This window comes from Bison bison, unplaced genomic scaffold, assembly GCF_000754665.1.
Source record: "Bison bison bison isolate TAMUID 2011002044 unplaced genomic scaffold, Bison_UMD1.0 scf7180017864280, whole genome shotgun sequence".
In the NCBI taxonomy this organism is placed as follows: domain Eukaryota; kingdom Metazoa; phylum Chordata; class Mammalia; order Artiodactyla; family Bovidae; genus Bison; species Bison bison.
The window spans coordinates 8,088,297-8,107,287 of record NW_011494852.1 but is presented as its reverse complement, the minus strand read 5'-3'; the positions used below and the strand labels follow the sequence as shown (position 1 = coordinate 8,107,287).

General features: G+C 45.7%; 1 protein-coding gene and 1 non-coding gene across 2 annotated transcripts in view; both read left to right on the top strand.

Annotated features, from left to right (window-relative positions):
* The first annotated feature begins 11,526 nt into the window (after positions 1-11,526).
* Positions 11,527-18,991, top strand: part of LOC104995373 (cytochrome P450 2F3) — an 11,484-nt gene continuing 4,019 nt past the window's right edge. Inside the window, exons 1-5 of the mRNA XM_010849254.1 lie at positions 11,527-11,693; positions 13,144-13,335; positions 13,427-13,589; positions 15,706-15,855; positions 18,613-18,773. Coding sequence (XP_010847556.1) covers positions 13,165-13,335; positions 13,427-13,589; positions 15,706-15,855; positions 18,613-18,773 — 645 coding nt within the window. The 5' untranslated portion in view covers positions 11,527-11,693; positions 13,144-13,164. The remainder of the gene's footprint in view (positions 11,694-13,143; positions 13,336-13,426; positions 13,590-15,705; positions 15,856-18,612; positions 18,774-18,991) is intronic.
* TRNAC-GCA lies at positions 12,603-12,674 on the top strand. Its single transcript has one exon. It is a non-coding gene; the product is annotated as a tRNA-Cys (tRNA).

The window sequence follows — 18,991 nt, the reverse complement described above, 5'->3', positions numbered from 1 at the left end:
GGCGGCTCCGAGCGCGCGGCCTCCGGGAGACCCCCGCCCGCCCCGGCCCGCCGGCCCGCGCGCCCGGAGAGTCGGTGAAGGACGCGGGGACGTGCGGGGCTTCCGCGCAGCTGCCGCCGGAGGATGGGCACCCGCCGCCTGCCGGCCGCCGGCCGCTGTCCTCCAGTCTTAAGACTCTAGACTTTTAAGCAGACCAGCCTCTGATCCCATTCAATTCAGTCATTCAGTCAATGATTCAACAAGTTTTTATTAATATTCTACTTGACTTCAGGCATTCTCCCAAGCACTGGGGACACGGTTTTGAATGAAACTGACCAAATCCTTCATTCTCACTGAACTGATATGCTAGTGGGGAAAGCTGATTCTAGAAACACAAACAAATAACATAATATTTCAGAGAGTAATAATTACTACAAAGAAAAAAATTAAGCTGGATAAGCCAATGGAGTAAGAGGCTGGTAATTTAGACAAATTTGTCAAGAAAGGACTCTCTGGACTGGTGATATTTGAACTGAAGCCTAACTAATATGCGGACACATCCGAATGTGTCCCCTCACCCAATTTCATATGTTGCCAAAGGTGATGATATTGGCAGGTGGGAATCTTTGGAGGTGATCTGGTCATGAGGGTGGACCCCTCATGGATGGGATTAGTGTACTGATAAAGGATATACTACAGGAAATTTTCTGGTGGTCTAGGGGCTAAGACTCCATGCTCCTAATGCAGGGAACCCAGGTTCAATCTATGATCAGAGAACTAGATCCCACCTGCCCCAACTAAAGAGCCTGCATGCCTCGATGAAGACTGAAGAGCCCATGCTGCAGCTAATACTTGGTGCAGCCAAATAGATCAATATCTTAAAAGAGAGAGAGAGAGATCTCAGAACTCCCTAGCCCTTTTCACCACTTGAAGACACAAGAAGTCTCAGACCTGGACCAGGGCTGCCACCTGACCATGCTGGCACCCTGATCTCAGACTTCCAGGCTTCAGAACTGTGAGCAATTTTTTTTTTCTCTACTGTTTATAAGCTACGCAGCCTGTGATGCTTTTGTGAAAGTAACCCAAACAGACTAAGACAGGGGCAAGCCACATCAATATAGGGAGACGGTGAAGAGGATGGGGAAACAGTAAGTGCAAAGAGAGGCTTTGATAAAGTGTAGCAAAATGTTATCAATTGGTGAATCAGAGGAAAATGTACATAAAAGTTCCCTGAGCTGACATAAACTTGAAACACTGAAAAAGAGCAAGAAATGAGAGCAGAGGAAGCAGAGAAAGGAAAGAGAAATGGCAGAAGTATGAACCTGAGTTTGAGAGGATCCAGATAATGGAAAACTGTATGTGTTTCCTTGTCTGAGGAGAAGCCTGGGGGAGAGCAGTTGTGGAGTGTGATATCAAGAGTTCTGTTTTGGATTTATTAAGTTCAATTACAGTCTGGAACTCAGGGGAGAGCTTGGAGTAGAGCGATAAATTTGGGAGTCGTCAGTATATGGTATTTACAGTCCTAAGGCTCAACTTTCCTGGTGGCATAGTGGATAAGAATCTGCCTGCCAATGCAGGGGTCACAGGTTGATCCCTGGTCTGGAAAGATCCCACATGCCCTGGAGGAACTAAGTCCATGCACCATAACTACTGAGCCCGTGTGCTGCAGTTACTGAAGACTGGGCACCTAGAGCCCATGCTCCGCAATAAAAGAAGCCACCAAAATGAGTAGCCTGCACACCACAAGAAAGGGTAGTCCTCACTTGCCACAACTAGAGAAAGCCTGCTGGCAGAGACGAAGACTCAGGGCAGCCAAAAATAAATAAATAAAGTCGTAGGTCTGGAAGAGATCAACTAGGGAAAGAATACTAGAAAAAAGAGAATCGATTCAAGGACTGAGCTCCAACATTTGAAAGTCGGGGAGATGAGGACACAATAAGGAGCAGCCACTGAGGTTGGAGGAGAATTGGAGGTCAAGTTCTGTTGGAATCCGAAGTGAATTAAGTAGGAGGGAACCTGTGTTCATTACAAAGGGAAATAACTTCACAATGAAGAATTCCGGAAAACTTTCCCCTACTCTTAACCATATGTTCAAAGTTAACAACACCAATAATTGGTCAAATGATATCTGGTACTTCCTGAAATGAGACACTAAGAAGAACAAAACAACACCTCTGTAATTTTCCTGCCAAAGGTTCATAATATGGATTTAATCATGAAAAAATAAAGATCAAAATTAAGGGCCAGTATTCAAAATGAGTGACTAGTACTTGTCAAATTTGCCAATGGTTTCAAAGACAAATAAAAGTTAAAGGAGAATTCCCTAGTGGTCCAGTGGTTAGGATTCTGTGCCTGCAATGACAGGGGTCTGTCAGAGCAGTTAAAAAAAAAAATTAGATTAAAAAAAGTTAAGGTTGAGGAACAGTCTTCAGTTAAAAGAGATTCTTATTAGGTCTTCCAAACTGGAAAAAAAATTGTTATAACAAATATTCTTTGGACTAGTAAAATCAAAACATTATCAGAAAATTAAATAATATTGTATCAATATTAATTTTTTCTATTTTGATAATATTACTACTAATGTAATAAAAAGTGTCCTTGTTTTTTGCAAATACACACTGAACACTTTAGAGCTATAAGGGTAGCTGGGCTACAATTTACTCTCAAATAATTCATAGAGAAACAGAGAAAAAGAGAGGCTTTGATAAAGTGTAGCAAAATGTTATCAATTGGTGAATCAGAGGAAAATGTACATAAAAGTTCCTTGTACTATTCTTGAAGCTTTTCATTAAGTTTGGAATTACATATATCTTTTAATGTTCACAAAAGATTTGAGTAACTTAACTTCATCACAGAATAAAACTCAAGAATATTTACAGGAACATGAAAATATCCAGCACCCAACAAGGAAAAATTTGCGATAACTGACATCCAATCAAAACTTACCAGGCAGAAACTATAAAACACTTAGAGGAAAACAGAGGTAGAACATTGTATAACATAAATCACAGCAAGATTCTCTATGATCCACCTCCTAGAGTAATGGATGCAAAAATAATGAAATGAGACCTAATTAAAATTAAAAGCTTTTACACAGCAAAGGAAACTGTAAACAAGGAGAAAAGACAACCCTCAGAATGGTAAAAAATCATAGCAAATGAAACAACCTGTGTGTAGAAGATTTATCATGAAATGCAGGCAATGTACCAGGAACATTCCTAGTGTTATTCAGTCATTTGTTTAACAAATCTTGAGTTCTGGGTCAGGCACTTCATTATGGGTTGGAATGTAAAGTATTACCTCCATTCCACTCATAAAGAAAGTGAAGTACAAAGATATCCAGTATACAAAATGGATGGCTAGGGATTAGCCAAATCTGCCAGTGGCTTCAAAAACAAATCAAAGGTTGAAGAGGAATTCCTTGGTGGTCCATCTGTTAGGACTCCTCCCATGTACTGACAAGGTCCTGTCAGCACAGGAAAAAATAAAAGTTATATTAAAAAAAAAATTGAGGAACAGTCTTCAATTAAAATAGACTCTCATCTGGTCTTCCAAACCAGAAAAAAAATTATTATAATGAACATTATTTGGACAACTACCAAAATGGAAATATTACCAGAAGATTAAATAATATCAATCCTAAATTTTTCTATTTTGATAATATTACTCTCAAGGTAATAAAAAGTGTCCTTCTTTGGAAATACTCATTGAACATTTTAGAGATATAAGGACACCGAGGCTACAATTAATTATCAAACAATTTATCTAACTCAGGGAAATAGAGAAAAAGAGAGACGCTGATAAAGGGTGGCAAAATGTTGTCAATTGATGAGTCAGAGGAAAATGTGCATAAAAGTTTCTTGTATTATACTTGCAACTTTTCATTAAGTTTGGAATTATATACTTTTCAAATGTTCACAAAAGATTCCCAAATAACTTAACTTCATGACAGAATAAGACTCAAGAATATTTACAGGAACACAAAAATATCCAGTACTGACAAGGTAAAATTTACAATGACTGACATCCAATCAAAAATTACCAGGCAGAAACCATAAAATTCTTAGATGAGAACATAGGCAGAACACTCTCAGACATAAAACTCCAAGATCCTCTATGACCCACCTCCTGGAGTAATGGGAAAAAACAAAAATAAACAAATGGGACCTTATTAAATGTAAAGGCTCTCTCACAGCAAAGGAAACTATGAACAAGGTGAAAGGACAACCCTCAGAACGGGAGAAAATCATAGCAAATGAAACAACCGACAAAGGATTAATCTCCAACATTTACAAGTAGCTCATGCAACTCAACACCCAAAAAACAAACAACCCAACCAAAATGTGGGCAGAAGTCCTAAACACACATTTCTCCAAAGACATACAGATGGTTAACAAATGCATGGGAAGATGACCAACATCACTCATTATTAGAGAAATGCAAATCAAAACTACAATGAGCTATCTATTTCACACTGGTCAGAATGGCCATCATCAAAAGTCTACAAACAACAAACGTTGGAGATAACGTAGAGAAAAGGAAATCTTCTTGCACTGTTGATGGAAATGCAAATTGATACAGGCAGTATCAATTGAAGACAGTACGACAGTCCTTAGAAAATTAAGAATAAAGCCACCATATGACCCAGCAATCCCACTTACTGGGCATGCACCCTGAGAAAACCATAATTGAAAAGACATGAACCACAATGTTCATTGCGGCTCTATTTACAAGAGATAGGACATGGAAGCAACCTAGATGTCCATCAACAGACAAATGGATAAAGAAGTTGTGGTACATATTCACAATGGAATATTACTTGGCTATAAAAAAGGAATGCTTTTGAGTTGGTTCTAATGAGGTGGATGAACCTAGAGCCTATTATACGAAATCAGAAAGACAAATATCATATATTAACGTATATATATGGAATCTAGAAAGATGGTACCCATGCATCAACTTGCAGGGAGCAATGGAGATGCAGACATAGAGAATGGACTTGTGGACACAGTGGGGGAAGGGGCCGGCGGGACCGATGGAGAGAGAAGCACGGAAACGGACATCGCCATACGTAAAATAGATCACCAGTGGGAATGTGCTGTATGACTCAGGGAGCTCAACCCAGTGCTCTGTGACAACCTAGAGGGGCAGGATGGCGTGGGAGGTGGGAGGGTGGTTACAGAGGGAGGGGACATGTGCATACCTATGGTTGATTCATGTTGATGTATGGCAGGAACCAACACAATATTGTAAAGCAATTATCCTCCAATTAAAGATAAATTAACGTTTTTTTAAAAATTACTTGGCATACATAGATGTGTAGAAGATTTATCATGAAATGCGGGCCATGTACCAGGAACATTCCTGATGTGATCCAGTCATTTGTTTAACAAATCTTGAGTTCTGGTCAGGCGCTTCATTATGGGCTGGAATGTAAGGTATTACCTCCATTCCACTCATAAAGAAAGTGAAGCACAGAGACATTCGGCATTAAAAAATGAGTGGCTAGGATTTGCCAAATTTGCCAATGGCTTCAAAAACAAATAAAGGTTGAAGGGGAATTCCCTGGTGGTTCAGAAGTTGGGACTTCTCCCCTGCACTGACAAAGGTCTGTCAGCACAGCAAAAATTAATTATTTTAAAAAAATAAAAGTTGAGGAACAGACTTTGATTAAAAGAGACTCTCATCTGGTCTTCCAAACCAGAAAAAAATTATTATAATGAACATCATTTGGACAACTAGTAAAATTGAAATATTACCAGAAGATTAAATAATATTGCAACAATACTAAATTTTCTATTTTGATACTACTACTATCAATGTAATAAAAAGTGTGCTTGTTCTTAAAAAATACACACTGAGCACTTTAGAGGTATAAGGGCACCTGGGCTACAATTTACTCTCAATTCATAGAGAAATAGAGAAAAAGAGAGATTTTGATAGAGTGAAAAAATGCTGACATTGACATTGACATTGAAGTCACTCAGTCGTGTCTGACTTTTTGCGACCCCGTGGACTGTAGCCTAACCAGGCTCCTCCTTCCATGGAATTTTCCAGGCAAGAGTACTGGAGTGGGTTGCCATTTCCTCCTCCAGGAGATATTCCCAACCCAGAGATCGAACCCTGGTCTCCCACATTGTAGGCAGACGCTTTACCGTCTAAACCACCAGGGAAAAAATGTTAACAGTTGGTAAATCAGAGGAAATTGTACATAAAAGTTCCTTGTACTATTCTTGAAGCTTTTTGTTAAGTTTGAAATTACATTTTTGTTAATGTTCACAAAAGATATCTAGGTAACTTAACTTCATCACAGAATAAAATTCAAGAATATTTATAGGAACACAAAAATATCCATCACCCACAAGGTAAAATTTATGAAGACTGACATCCAATCAAAAATTACCAGGCATACATAAGTGTGTAGGAGATTTATCATTAAATGCAGGCCATGTACCAGGAACATTCCTGACACTTTTCAGTCATTTGTTTAACATATCTTGAGTCCTGGGTCAGGCACTTCATTATGGGCTGGAATGTAAAGCCCATTATGTAAAGCCCAGTATAAAGCCCATTATCTCCATTTCACTCCTAAAGAAAGTGAGGTACAGAGACATTCGGTAACTCATTCAATGTCACACAACTTTCAAGTTATAGAATCAGGATTTTAATCTGAATCTACTGACTGCAAAATCCATGCTCTTTCTATGTGTCATACTGAAGGGGAAGCAAAAGGCTATAACTGAGTAACATAAAGCCATATAGAGGACTTCACTGGTAGTCCAGTGGTTAAGAATTCATCTGCCAATGCAGAGGACCTGGGTTCAATCTCTGGTACAGGAAGAACCTTCATGCAGAGGGATAACTAGATCCATTTGCCACAACAAATGAAGCCTGTGCCCTAGAGCCGGTGCTCAGCAACAAGAGAAGCCATCAAAATGAGAAGCCCACATGCTGCAATGAACAGTGGCCCCGAACTTGCTGCAACTCGAGAAAGCCTGCTTGTAGCAATGAAGGCCCAGCCCAGCCAAAAATAAGTAAATTAATTCTTTGGAAATAAAATAATCTAGAGTTTAAGACCCTAATTTTTCCCATACAGAATCTTTCAGAATCAAATTGTACTGTTGTTTTAAAATATTTCTTTTTTTTAATAAATTGACTCTTTACAGATGAGCCACCAGGGAAGCCCTACACCAGCATATGCAGTCAAAACTTAGTAAATGTTCATGCAAGATTTGTGTGTTTTTTTTAATTGAACTATAGTTGATTTACAATGTTGTATTAGTTTTGTTTTGTTTTAATTTTGGCTGCACCGGGTCTTCAAGGAAGCACTCAGGCTTTTTCTAGTTACAGCGTGCAGGGTCTTCTCTAGTTGTGAAGCATAGGCTCTAGAGCTTGCCAGCTCAGTAGCTGTGGCACTCCAGCTTAGTTGCTCCACAGCATGTGGGATCTTAGTTCCCTAATCAGGGATTGAACCCACATCCCCTGCATTGGAATTCTTCACCACTGGACCACCAGGGAAGTCCGTTTGTTAGTTTCTGGTGTATAGCAAAGTGATTCAGATATATATATGTATGTATGTATCGGAGAAGGCAATGGCACCCCACTCCAGTACTCTTGCCTGGAAAATCCCATGGACGGAGGAGCCTGGTAGGCTGCAGTCCATGGGGCCACTAAAAGTCGGACACAACTGAGTGACTTCACTTTCACTTTTCACTTTCATGTGTTGGAGAAGGAAATGGCAACCCACTCCAGTGTTCTTGTCTGGAGAATCCCAGGGACAGGGGAGCCTGGTGAGATGCCGTCTACGGGGTCGCACAGAGTTGGACACGACTGAAGCGACTTAGCAGCATGTATGTATTCTTTTGAACTGTGGTGTTGGAGAAGACTCTTGAGAGTCCCTTGGACTGCAAGGAGATCCAACCAGTCCATTCTGAAGGAGATCAGCCCTGGGATTTCTTTGGAAGGAATGATGCTAAAGCTGAAACTCCAGTACTTTGGCCACCTCATGAGAAGAGTTGACTCACTGGAAAAGATTCTGATGCTGGGAGGGATTCGGGGCAGGAGGAGAAGGGGATGACAGAGGATGAGATGGCTGGATGGCATCACTGACTCGATGGACGTGAGTCTGAGTAAACTCCGGGAGTTGGTGATGGACAGGGAGGCCCGGTGTGCTGCGATTCATAGGGTCGCAAAGAGTCGGACACGACTGAGCGACTGAACTGAACTGAACTGATGTATTCTTTTGTAAAATGTTGTTGTTGTTGTTGTTGTTCAGTTGCTGAGTTGTGTCCTACTCTTTGCGACCTCATGGAAGGCAGCCCACCAGGCTTCCCCCTCCACTGTCTCCCGCAGTTTGCTCAAATTCATGTCCATTGAGTCGGTGATGCTATCTAACCATTTCATCCTCTGCTGTCCTCTTTTTCTTTTGCCTTCAATCTTCAATTCTTTCTTTAAATAATTTCATTTATTTATTTGCTGTGCTGGGTCTTCATGCTCTGAGGGCTTGTCTCTACTTCTGGTGAACAGGGCTACTTTTCGTTGTGATGCATGGGCTTCTCTTGAGGAGCAGACTCTAGGCTCACGGGCTCAGTAGTGGTGATGCATGGGTTCAATAGTTGTGGTTCCTGGGCTCTAGAGCACGGTCTCAATATTTGTGGTGCACAAACTTAGTAGCTCCAAGGCATGTGGGATCTTTCTAGACCAGAGATCAAACTCGTGTCTCCTGCATTGGCAGGTGGATTCTTTACCACTGAGCCACCAGGGAAGCCCCTATATAAATATAAGTGTGTGTGTATATATATATTCTTTTCATATTCTTTTCCATTATAGGTTATTATAAGGTATTGAACATAGTTCCCTATGTTGTACAATAGGACCTTATTATTTATCTATTTTATATGTAGTAGTTTGTATCTATTAGTCCCAATTTGTATATTTCATTACATGTAAATTTTACCTTAAAGAATTGTAAACCAGGAAAAAAGTCCATCTGCCCACATCCACACAAAACACAATGCAATAAAGAGAAAGAAAGCCATCCAGCTAGTGACAGGGGTGGGATGCCCTGTCACCTTCAGGAAAAGCTGCACTTGGGAATTCCCTGGTGGTCCAGTGGTTAGGAATCTGCGCTTTCACTGCAGGGGCCACGGATTCCATCACTGGTCAGGGAATTAAGATCCCACACACAAAAAAAAAAAAAAAAGAAGAAGAAGGAAATGTTGCCTTTTCTCTGTCAGGAAAGCAAGGCTACATATGTGGCTCAGATTCTGGTAGGTGGGTGAGCATGCTGCTTTTTCTATGGGATAAGAGATGAGACCGTCAACAGAGGGACGAAAGGGTCTGGAGGTTTGAGAGGGCAGAGAATAATGTAAGTGTTGGGACTTCCCCAGTGGTTCAGTGGTTAAGAATCTGCCTGCCAATGCTGGGGATAAGAGTTCGATCCCTGCTCTGGGAGGATTCCATATGACACAGAGTAACTAAGCCCTATTCACCACAACTACTGAGCCCTGGTCGGGCCTACTCTCCAAAATAAGAGAAACCACGACAATGAAAAGCCTAGAACCGCAACTAGAGAGTAACCCGATGCCATGCCAAGTTGCTTCAGTCATGTCCAGCTGTTTGCAACCTCATGGACTGTAGCCTGCCAGGTTCCTCTGTCCATGGGATTCTCCAGGCAAGAATACTGGAGTGGGTTGTCATTTCCTTCTCCAGGGGTTCTTTCCAACCGCAGGGATCGAACCCGAAGAGAGCAACCCCTGCTTGCCACAACTAGAGAAAAGCCAGGTGCAGAAACAAAGACCCAGAGCACCCAAAAACAAATAAATTAATTTTTAAAAATTTAAATGTATGTGTTGGAAGTCAAGAAGAGGCCAGTTGGAGATCAGGAAAGTTCAGCTGCCCTTGGGTGTCTTTCAGTTTCTCCCATTACACCTTCACTTCCCAACTGGGTTGGCCTTTGCCCCCAAGTGGACATTAAATAATATCCGGGGTAATTTTTTATTTTTACACCTGGCAGGGGGGTTACTACTGACATCTAGGAGGTAGAAACCAGAGATACTGCTAAACATCCTGCCACTCACAGGACAGCTTCCACCCCAAGAGAATTACTAGCCCAAATGTCAACAGCTAAGGAAAGTCACAATACATCCCTCCCTACCCTACATTCCTTCTGCAGCAGGGCAGCAAGTCAGACCATAAGAAGAACTCAAAGCCCCTTAAAACTCCCTTTCTCAGGAGTCCCAAGTTCCCCACTAAGGCAAGTCCCAAGAGGCCCCTCTCAACCCAGTTCTGGGGTCAGAGAAAAGTCACTTGTGGGGGTTCCCATACGTCAAGTACTACTCCTCTCCCCCAGAAGTAGGGGTTCATGCCAAGGGAAACTAGAGATCCATAATCCCATAATCAAGCCTTTACCCCTCTTCCAGGACCTGCCCTAACCAGCCTTTCTGGGACTGAAACAGTAGCACAGGCCCCACCTCCACCCTAACAGGGGCCTGAGATCTGGGATATCAAATTCCCCAGGACCTCGAAGCACTTCCTCCCCCACCCTCCATGGGAAAAACAACCACCATGGTGTTTACCAATGGACCTGGTTGCCGGGGAGGTGGAGGGCGGAACAAAACCTCCACTTGGCCTTGCAGACTCTTAACCTCTGGGACTCTCTCGCACACCTTACCCTCCAAGGAACTAGAGTCCTAGCCCCCTTCAGGTTTTTGCAACCTGCCCTTCTGACCTAGCTAGGAGTTGAGTGTGGTCAGTTTCTGGGGGTAAAGAGACAAGGATAGAATCAGAGCAGGTGGGGGGCTTAGGAGAGAGGCAGAAGTGGAGGTGGGCAGTAGCGGGGGTACCCTTCACATCTGAGGCCCTGTCTAGTGAGGTTCCTGCCTGCCCTGCCCTTCTCCCAAGTCTTCCTTGATCCTCAGTCTGGCTTCAGTCCTGTCCACTGCACTCCACCTCTTGGAGGCGTGAGAGACAGACAGACACTCAGTCAGGAGGAGAGAGCGACTGAGAAAGACTGTGGAGAGAGAGAAGCAGGGAGAAAAGAGAAAGGCCACAAAGAAAATGAGGGGGCAGAAGAGATGGTGAAAGATAGAGACACAGAGGAAGAGAGACGGGGAGCGACAGAGACATAAAAAAGAGACTAGAAGATGCAGAGGCCAAAGCGGAGACACGTACAGAATTTCAGAGACAAACCGCAAGAGACAGAGAAGGGTGAGAAGAGCTGTGAAAACGGGGCCCCAGAAAATGAGAATCCTTTCCCACCCCAGTACAGAGACCCTGACTTCATCCCTACCCCTTCATTTGGCCAAAGCCCTACAATTCTAAACCAGACCCAGAACTAGATCCAGGATCCCCAGTGGCAACAACAACAAAAAATAGAGAAGACTTCACCCCCAATCCAGGACAGATGGCCAGCACTGGCCACAGTGAGAAGAGGTAAGGTCAGCCCAGGGGAGGAGAAGGCAGGGCTCCCAAGGCACTCATTCGAGGCCTCATTCCAGCTGGCTGTGAGCCCCAGCCCAGGCAAGGAAGGCAGGAAAGTGGGAGGGATTAAGTCACTCACCAGATGAACTAGGGAAAAGAGTGGTAAGCAGGGGTGGACGGAGATGATTTAAGGGCAGCTCCCACCCCTCAGTTCCGAGCTCCTGGGCACACATCTGGAGCAGCCGCTGCCAGCCGGATTGGTCCCTCCAGCACACCCCTCAGCAGCTCAGCAGGCAGAGGGCTGGTCACAGAAGAGGGGGTGACTCTCAAGAGAGAGGGTCACTGGCTCCATCTCCCTGTCCTGAGACTGGCCGGGGTCTGCCTTGTCAGCTCCTCTGAGGGGTCTCTGGGTCTATCTCTCAGGGGCTGTCTCTGGGACCCTGTTCTTGAATTTACCAAAGCGTTTCAGAGTTCCGAGCCAGGGCTTGGCACTGGCACTCTTTGTGACGCACTTTACCCAGCCAGGTGGCATCTCTTTCTGCAATGTGACTCCTGGGTTCAGGACACCTTTCGGTCTGTTTCTGCTTATGCCCTCCCACTGTCTCTGCCTGTCTCCGTCGAATGTCCCCTGCCCGTCTCTCTGTCTGTCCGTCTGAGTGTCTGTCTGTCTCCCTCCACGTCTCTCTGTGTCTGTCACTCTCTTCTCCACTGGCCTCTGGGCTTGCCTCTGCCTCCTCTCTCCATCTGCTCGTCACCCTCTTCCTCCTATCTGTCAGTGTCCATCTCTATGTCTCTCAGTCAGGGTATATCTCTGTCTCCCCCCATCTCTCGTCTCTTTCTCTAGCTCTGTGTCTTCTCTAGTTCGATCTCCCCTCTCTAGTCTCTCTCTGTCTGCCTCTCTTTCTGTGACTTCTCTCTGTCTGGCTATTTCTCTGTCTTGATTTGTCTGTCTCAGTTCCTGTGTGTCTCTATCTCTCTATATCCCTATGTGAAAGATGATAGATGAAAATTGATAGCTGGTAGGCAGATAGTTAAATAGATAGACATCGATAGATAACAGACTGAAGACAGACAACAGACAGACAGATAATAGATTGTAGTTGTTGTTCAGGCGTGTCTGACTCCTGAATAGATAAACAGATAACTAGATACATAGAAGGTAGACATGCACAGATATCCAGATAGCTCACTCTGTTTTTTGTTCCCCGGTGGCTCAGATGGTAAAGCGTCTGCCTGCAATGCAGGAGACCCAGGTTCGATCCCTGGGTGGGGAAGATCTCCTGGAGAAGGAAATGGCAACCCACTCCAGTACTCTTGCCTGGAGAATCCCATGGACGGAGGAGCCTGGTAGGCTACAGTCCATGGGGTCGCAAAGAGTCGGGCACACTGAGCGACTTCACTTTCACTTTCACTTATCTCTGCATGTAACTCTGTCTCTTTTAGTCTCTGTCTCTCTGTCTCTATCTCTCTTCTGTCCCCCTCCATCGGTCTTGATTTCTGTCTCTCTGTATTTTGATTACCTCATGCCCTTTTTTCTCTCTCTCCCTCCCTTCCCCTCTCCTTCCATCTCTTCTCCCATCCCCTGGCCTTTTCCAGTGTCTCCCTCTCTCTACTTCCTTTTTCCTCTCCATCTGCTCCCATTTCTGGGGGTTGGGGGAGGCAAGTCTCCAGAAGGAGATGAGGAGTGAAAGGCTCTCACTCCCTCCCCAGCGCTGCCTTCTCCCTGCCCAACTCCCAACCCAGGTGCCTGCAACTGCCTGCACCATGGACAGCATAAGTACAGCCATCTTGCTCCTGATCCTGGCTCTTGTCTGCCTACTCCTGACCACCAGCTCAAAGGGCAAGGGCCGGCTGCCCCCAGGCCCCAGGGCCCTCCCATTCCTGGGAAATTTGCTGCAGCTTCGCTCCCAAGATATGCTGACCTCCCTCACCAAGGTCAAAAGACTAGGCTTGGCTGAAGGGAGGGCTAAGGGAGAGGGGTCCCTGGCCCCAGAGCCCCCTGTGACCTCTGTCTTCTTACCCTCAGCTGAGCAAGGAATTCGGCGCAGTGTACACGGTGTACCTGGGGCCCAAACGGGTGGTGGTCCTCAGCGGGTACCAAGCCGTGAAGGAGGCTCTGGTGGACCAGGCGGACGAGTTCGGTGGCCGCGGCGACTACCCTATCTTCTTCAACTTCACCAAGGGCAACGGTGAGCCTGCTCCCGCCTCCTCCACTCCCCACCCATTCCACACGGAGGGAGGGAATAGGGCAGAAGAATGGCCTCCCAATTTTGGTGACACTCAGGACTTCTGATGTCACTGATGACCCCAGGTGGAGTGGAGCCAAGTAGGGTGAAGTCTGTCCCACCTTCACCACCCCCAAACCCCACCACCACCTTTTTTTTTTCTTCTTCTTCTTCTTCTTCCTCTGGCTGTGCCATGCGGCATGTGGGATCTCAGTTCCCTGACCAAGGATGGAACTCATACTCCCTGCATTTGAAGCAGAGTCTTAACCACTGGACTTCCAGGGAAATCCCTCCTTCAGGCATCTTGAATTGTACTTCTACACCCATTCCCATCTCCACCCAACTCCAACCCAATCCAACGCCGACTCTCATTGCAGTGCTTCTCTCTACCCTAACCACATCATCAAATTTCCATCTCAGTCAAGTGGCTTAATTATCTTGCCCCAGTCTGTATTGTCCACTTCTCCCCGATCCCCACCAACCCCGTTTCCATGTTCCCATTTCAATCTCAACTCCATCTCTCTCTCAACACTGACTATACCTCACTGCAGCCTCCATTCCCACTACAAACCTCTCCCAATCTCCATAGTAAAATCTAGTATTAACCCATCCTGATCCTTTAGTCAAACTCAATTCCATTATCATTTTCCTCCCCAGCCCCATTTTCTATCTCAGTCACCTACTGAAGTTTGCAGTCCCTAGGTCTCACTTTTGACCTATATCCCTCTACTGTCGCCAAAACCAATACTACCACATATCGACCCAACCCCCAAGCTCAATCTCAACCCCAATCCACCAATCACTCTCATTCTACCCAGTTCCATCCCCACACTAATCTCAGACCCAACTTCTCATCTACCCCGTTATCTCCCCTCATCCCCACTTTCGTCCCCAACCCAACTCACACCCAGCTTCATCCCCATCCACCCAGCAACTCACATCACTCACTCCAAACCTCTCCTAGTTCAGTATCTTGTCCTCTGTAGGTCTGGAAGTCACCTAGTCTTGTGGAATTTTTGTAACATAAGTCTCTTACTCAAAGGAAGCTGTGTGGCACGGCCCAATATATGAGAAGGAAAGAACAAAAAGAAAAGGAAGGAAAGAGGAAAAGAGGGAAGGGGAGGTAGGTGGGAAGGAAAGAAGAAAGTTGCTCTAAATGAAAAGGGGGTCCTGGAGACCTATCTCCTAGACTATTCGTCTCCCCCTAAAGAATCACTACGGCTCCCCCTTGCCCTTACACTAGATGGGTCCCAGCTGCCCCAGGATCTGAAGTTGGAAAGTTCTAACTTTTTTTAAAAGAAAAGAAAGAGAAAAAAAGAACACCTATTGGATACTGAGTACACTTGCTACCTTCATGTCTCCTGGCGTGATCTTATGACCTCACCTGTCCAGATGCAAGGAGGTAGAGAAATGCCCGCTACTTTTACACAGAAAACATCTGGATATATATACATCATCTGTTACCAGAAATAGCCAGCATCTAATTATTCAGTACATAGGGTAACAGCAGGGTTCTTCCGCCTAGCCTGCACCTTTGGGCCCTCCCCTCTCCACCCTCAGTCTATTATCATGAGAAGGCTGCTACAAGAGGTCGATGAGATGATGCACACAATGAAGGCAAAACATGATACTTTCTTCCTCTTTAGCATCCAGTTCCCTGAGGACTGGAGGACTAGAGGACTCAAAGATGAACACATATGAGACCGCATATCCTATTGCAGCTCCTATTGTGCTCCTAGGAGTACAGTGATGGCCAAGACAGGCCCCCACCCCGCTTTCACAGTTCAATGAAGAGGGCAGCTTCCTTGTCAGACAGTGACAGCCCAGAGTCGTCAGGTCTGTGGTAGCAGAAACAGAGACAGGGTAAGCATGACTGTGGGGAGAAAAGCCCAAGGCCCTATGGAAGCTCAAAGGAGGTACCTGACCCAGGCCAGAGGGTCTGAAAGGACTTACTGGCAGGGCTGGGGAGAGATTCCAAACTCGGGGTCTTTCTCTTATCAAACATCAGGAAAGGGGATTCAGTTGACAGCGATCTTGGGAATAGGTCATTGGTGGAGCTGGCCCCTTCCCTTCTACCCAGGCATTGCCTTCTCCAATGGAGACCGGTGGAAAGTCCTTAGAAAGTATTCTGTTCAAATTCTGCGCAACTTCGGCATGGGGAAGAGGACCATTGAGGAGCGGATCCTGGAAGAAGGACACTTCCTGCTGGAGGAGCTTCGGAAAACCCAAGGTCCGTTTCCCCACATGCAGCCCATACCCCTCATTCACCTCCAGCCTACTTAGGGAGTCAGGGCAGCCCCATACGATAGCATGGGTGTGAACTCAGAACTCCTAGAGGCTTCTCACTTGACCGGTGATAAGATAGGCGCCCCCTGGAGGTGGATCCGTTTGTGACACTGTGTTTCCTTGAGGTAGGGTGACAGTGGGCGTCCCAGGTGGCGCTAGCAGTAAAGAACCTGCCTACCAATGCAGAGATGAGGTTTCGATCCCTGGGGTGGGAAGATCCCCTGGAGAAGATCCCCTGGCCACCCACTCCAGTAGTCTTGCCTGGAGAATCCCATGGACAGCGGAGCCTGGCAGGTTATGGTCTATAGGGTCGCAGAATTGGACACAACTGAAGCAACTCAGCATGCATGCACAGGGTGGCAGAATATGTCCTGGCCCCTTTGTTGTGCTGTCTCTGTGTGTTATTTGGAGCGCTGCTCCTGTCATTGGAAATGGCAACCCACTCCAGTGTTCCTGCCTGGAGAATCCCAGGGACGGGGGAGCCTGGTGGGCTGCCATCTATCGGGTCGCACAGAGTCGGACACAACTGAAGTGATTTAGCAGCAGCAGCAGCCTGTCATCGTGGCGGGTAATATGCTGCTGCTGCTGCTCTTGAAAACTCACCATGTGTGGGGGCCTGTGCTAAGCACATTTTCAGGCACAAGCCCCTTAAGCCTTGGAACAATCCATCTTGCAGATGAGAAGACTGAGGCACAGAGAGATTGAGCAACCACCTTGAAATGATAAAGCTAGAAAGTAGAAGAGCCAAGATTTAAACCAAAGTCTTAGATACCAAAGTCCTCATGCCAGACATTAATACCCATTTATCCAGTGCTTACAGATTCCAGGCACTATGGTAAACTCTTTGCATGTGTTGACAAGTTGCACCCTCCCAGAAAACCTAGGGAGTTATTACAAGTGATGAAGCTGAGGCCTAGAAAGGTTAGTCATGTGCCTGAGAAGTGCCAGAGATGGGATATAAACCCAGGTCAAAGCTGTCAACCATGAAAAAAAGTTAATAATCAACATTTAAAGTGATGCCTACCATATGCCAGCACTGTTCCAAAACTCTGCATATCACCTTGAAAAATCACCCAGGGACATCCCTGGTGGTCCAGTGGTTCAGACTCCATACCTCCACTTCAGGGGGTGCAGTTTCCAGCCCTCGTTCAGGAACTAAGTCCTGGCATGCTGCACAGCATGGCCAAAGTAAATTTAAAATTTTTCAGTTCTCCTTTAGAAAAGAGAAATCACCCAAACCTCAAAATTAGTACTATCATGAACCCCATTTTACAGAAGAAATTGAGGCAGAGAAAGGTAAATGGCCCTCTACCCTGATCTCCAAATCTTGCTGACTCTGGGGGGAGAAGTGGCAGGTAATACCTCATGGATTAAATGACATGATGTAAGTAAAAGAATAATAACTGCCTGAATTATTTTCTTGTTGCTACTGCAACAAACTGCCACAAATTTAATGTCTTAAAACAATACAAAGTTATTCTCCTCCAGTTCTGGGGGTCCAAAGTTTAAACTGGGTCAGCAGAGCTGGCTTCTTCTGGAGGTTCTAAAGGACAATCCAATTCCTCACCTTTTTTTAGCCTCTCGGCTGCCTGCATTCTTCAGCTTGTAGCCCCTTCCTTCATCTTCAAATCCAGCAGCATAGCATCCGCCAATGTCTCTTCCTCTCTCTCCCCCTCTTTCCATCACCACATCACTTTTGGGGGGTTTGTGAGTTGGCCACACTGTGCAGCTTGATCTTAGTTCCCAACCAGGAATTGAACCTGAGCCCTTGGCAGTAGAAGCACAAAGAACCAACCACTGGACCACCAGGGAATTCCCATCACATCACCTTTTCTACTCAGATCCTTTGCTTTCTTATAAGGACCCATGTGATTACATTAAACCCACCTAGATAATCCAGAATAATCTCCCATCCCAAGATCCTTAACTTAATCACATATGCCCAGGCTTTTGGAATTGGGACATGGACATCTTGGTGGGGGGGTGGGGGGTGGGAGCATGGCGGGGGGCATTACTCAGTCTACCATACCACCTTTCTTTGGCTCATGATGGCATGATGGCCCTTAACTAAGCATTCCCAGTGAATGTGTATTCACTGACTCTTTTTAAGAGCCCCATGAGAAGACTATCATCAAGCCCATTTTATAGGCGGGAAAACTGAGGCTCAGAGAAGGGAATTTGGTTCCCATAGGTCACATGTAGACTAAGAGGCCAAGCCAAAATCCAGACCATGTCTAGTTAACTCCAGATTCAGTTTTCTGGGCTGTGCTATTGTGTAATGGCCAATGTGGGAATGCCCTGTATTGGTATTGCTTTCTGTGATCCGTTGGGTCATCAGATCATTGGATGTCAGGGGTTGTGTTGTGTGTCATTGCTGAGTGAGGTTGTAGTGTTGTCAGGCACTGGGTGTAAACTTGTATTGTGTATGCTGTGTATTGTGTCACCAAGAATACCCTGTGCAGCTGTTTAGTATTACTGTCGATGTGGTGTAGGGTAATGTGCGTTCTGTGCTGTCTGTTGTGTTGCCAGATATTTTGTGGGCGCTGTTGTGCTGTGTTAGGTGGCCTGGAGCAGGCATTCAGTGCTGTGAGTCACACTGATACGGTTGGGTTGGATGTAGTGCGGTTGCTGCCTGGGGCCTGGTTTGTCGTACACTGTGTCTCGAGCCACGCCCCTTGACCCATTTGCCCTTCACTTTCAGGCAAGCCCTTCGACCCCACGTTTGTGGTGAGCCGCTCCGTGTCCAACATTATCTGCTCTGTGATCTTCGGTTCCCGCTTCGACTACGACGACGACCGTCTGCTCACCATTATCCACCTCATCAATGAAAACTTCCAAATCATGAGTAGCCCCTGGGGAGAGGTCAGGAGACCGAATTCCATGGGCGAGAGGGTTGGGGGGTCCCGCCAGTTCAGGGCTATCCAGGAAGAAGTGGGTAGGGAAGGAATTGCTATTGGCCCCGCCCTCTCCGTCTGACCCCGCCCCCCGAGTATGCGGCGGCCCCGCCCACTCTGCAAGGGCTCTGCTGACACACAGGCCCCGCCCCACCCTAGACACACACACACACACACACACACACA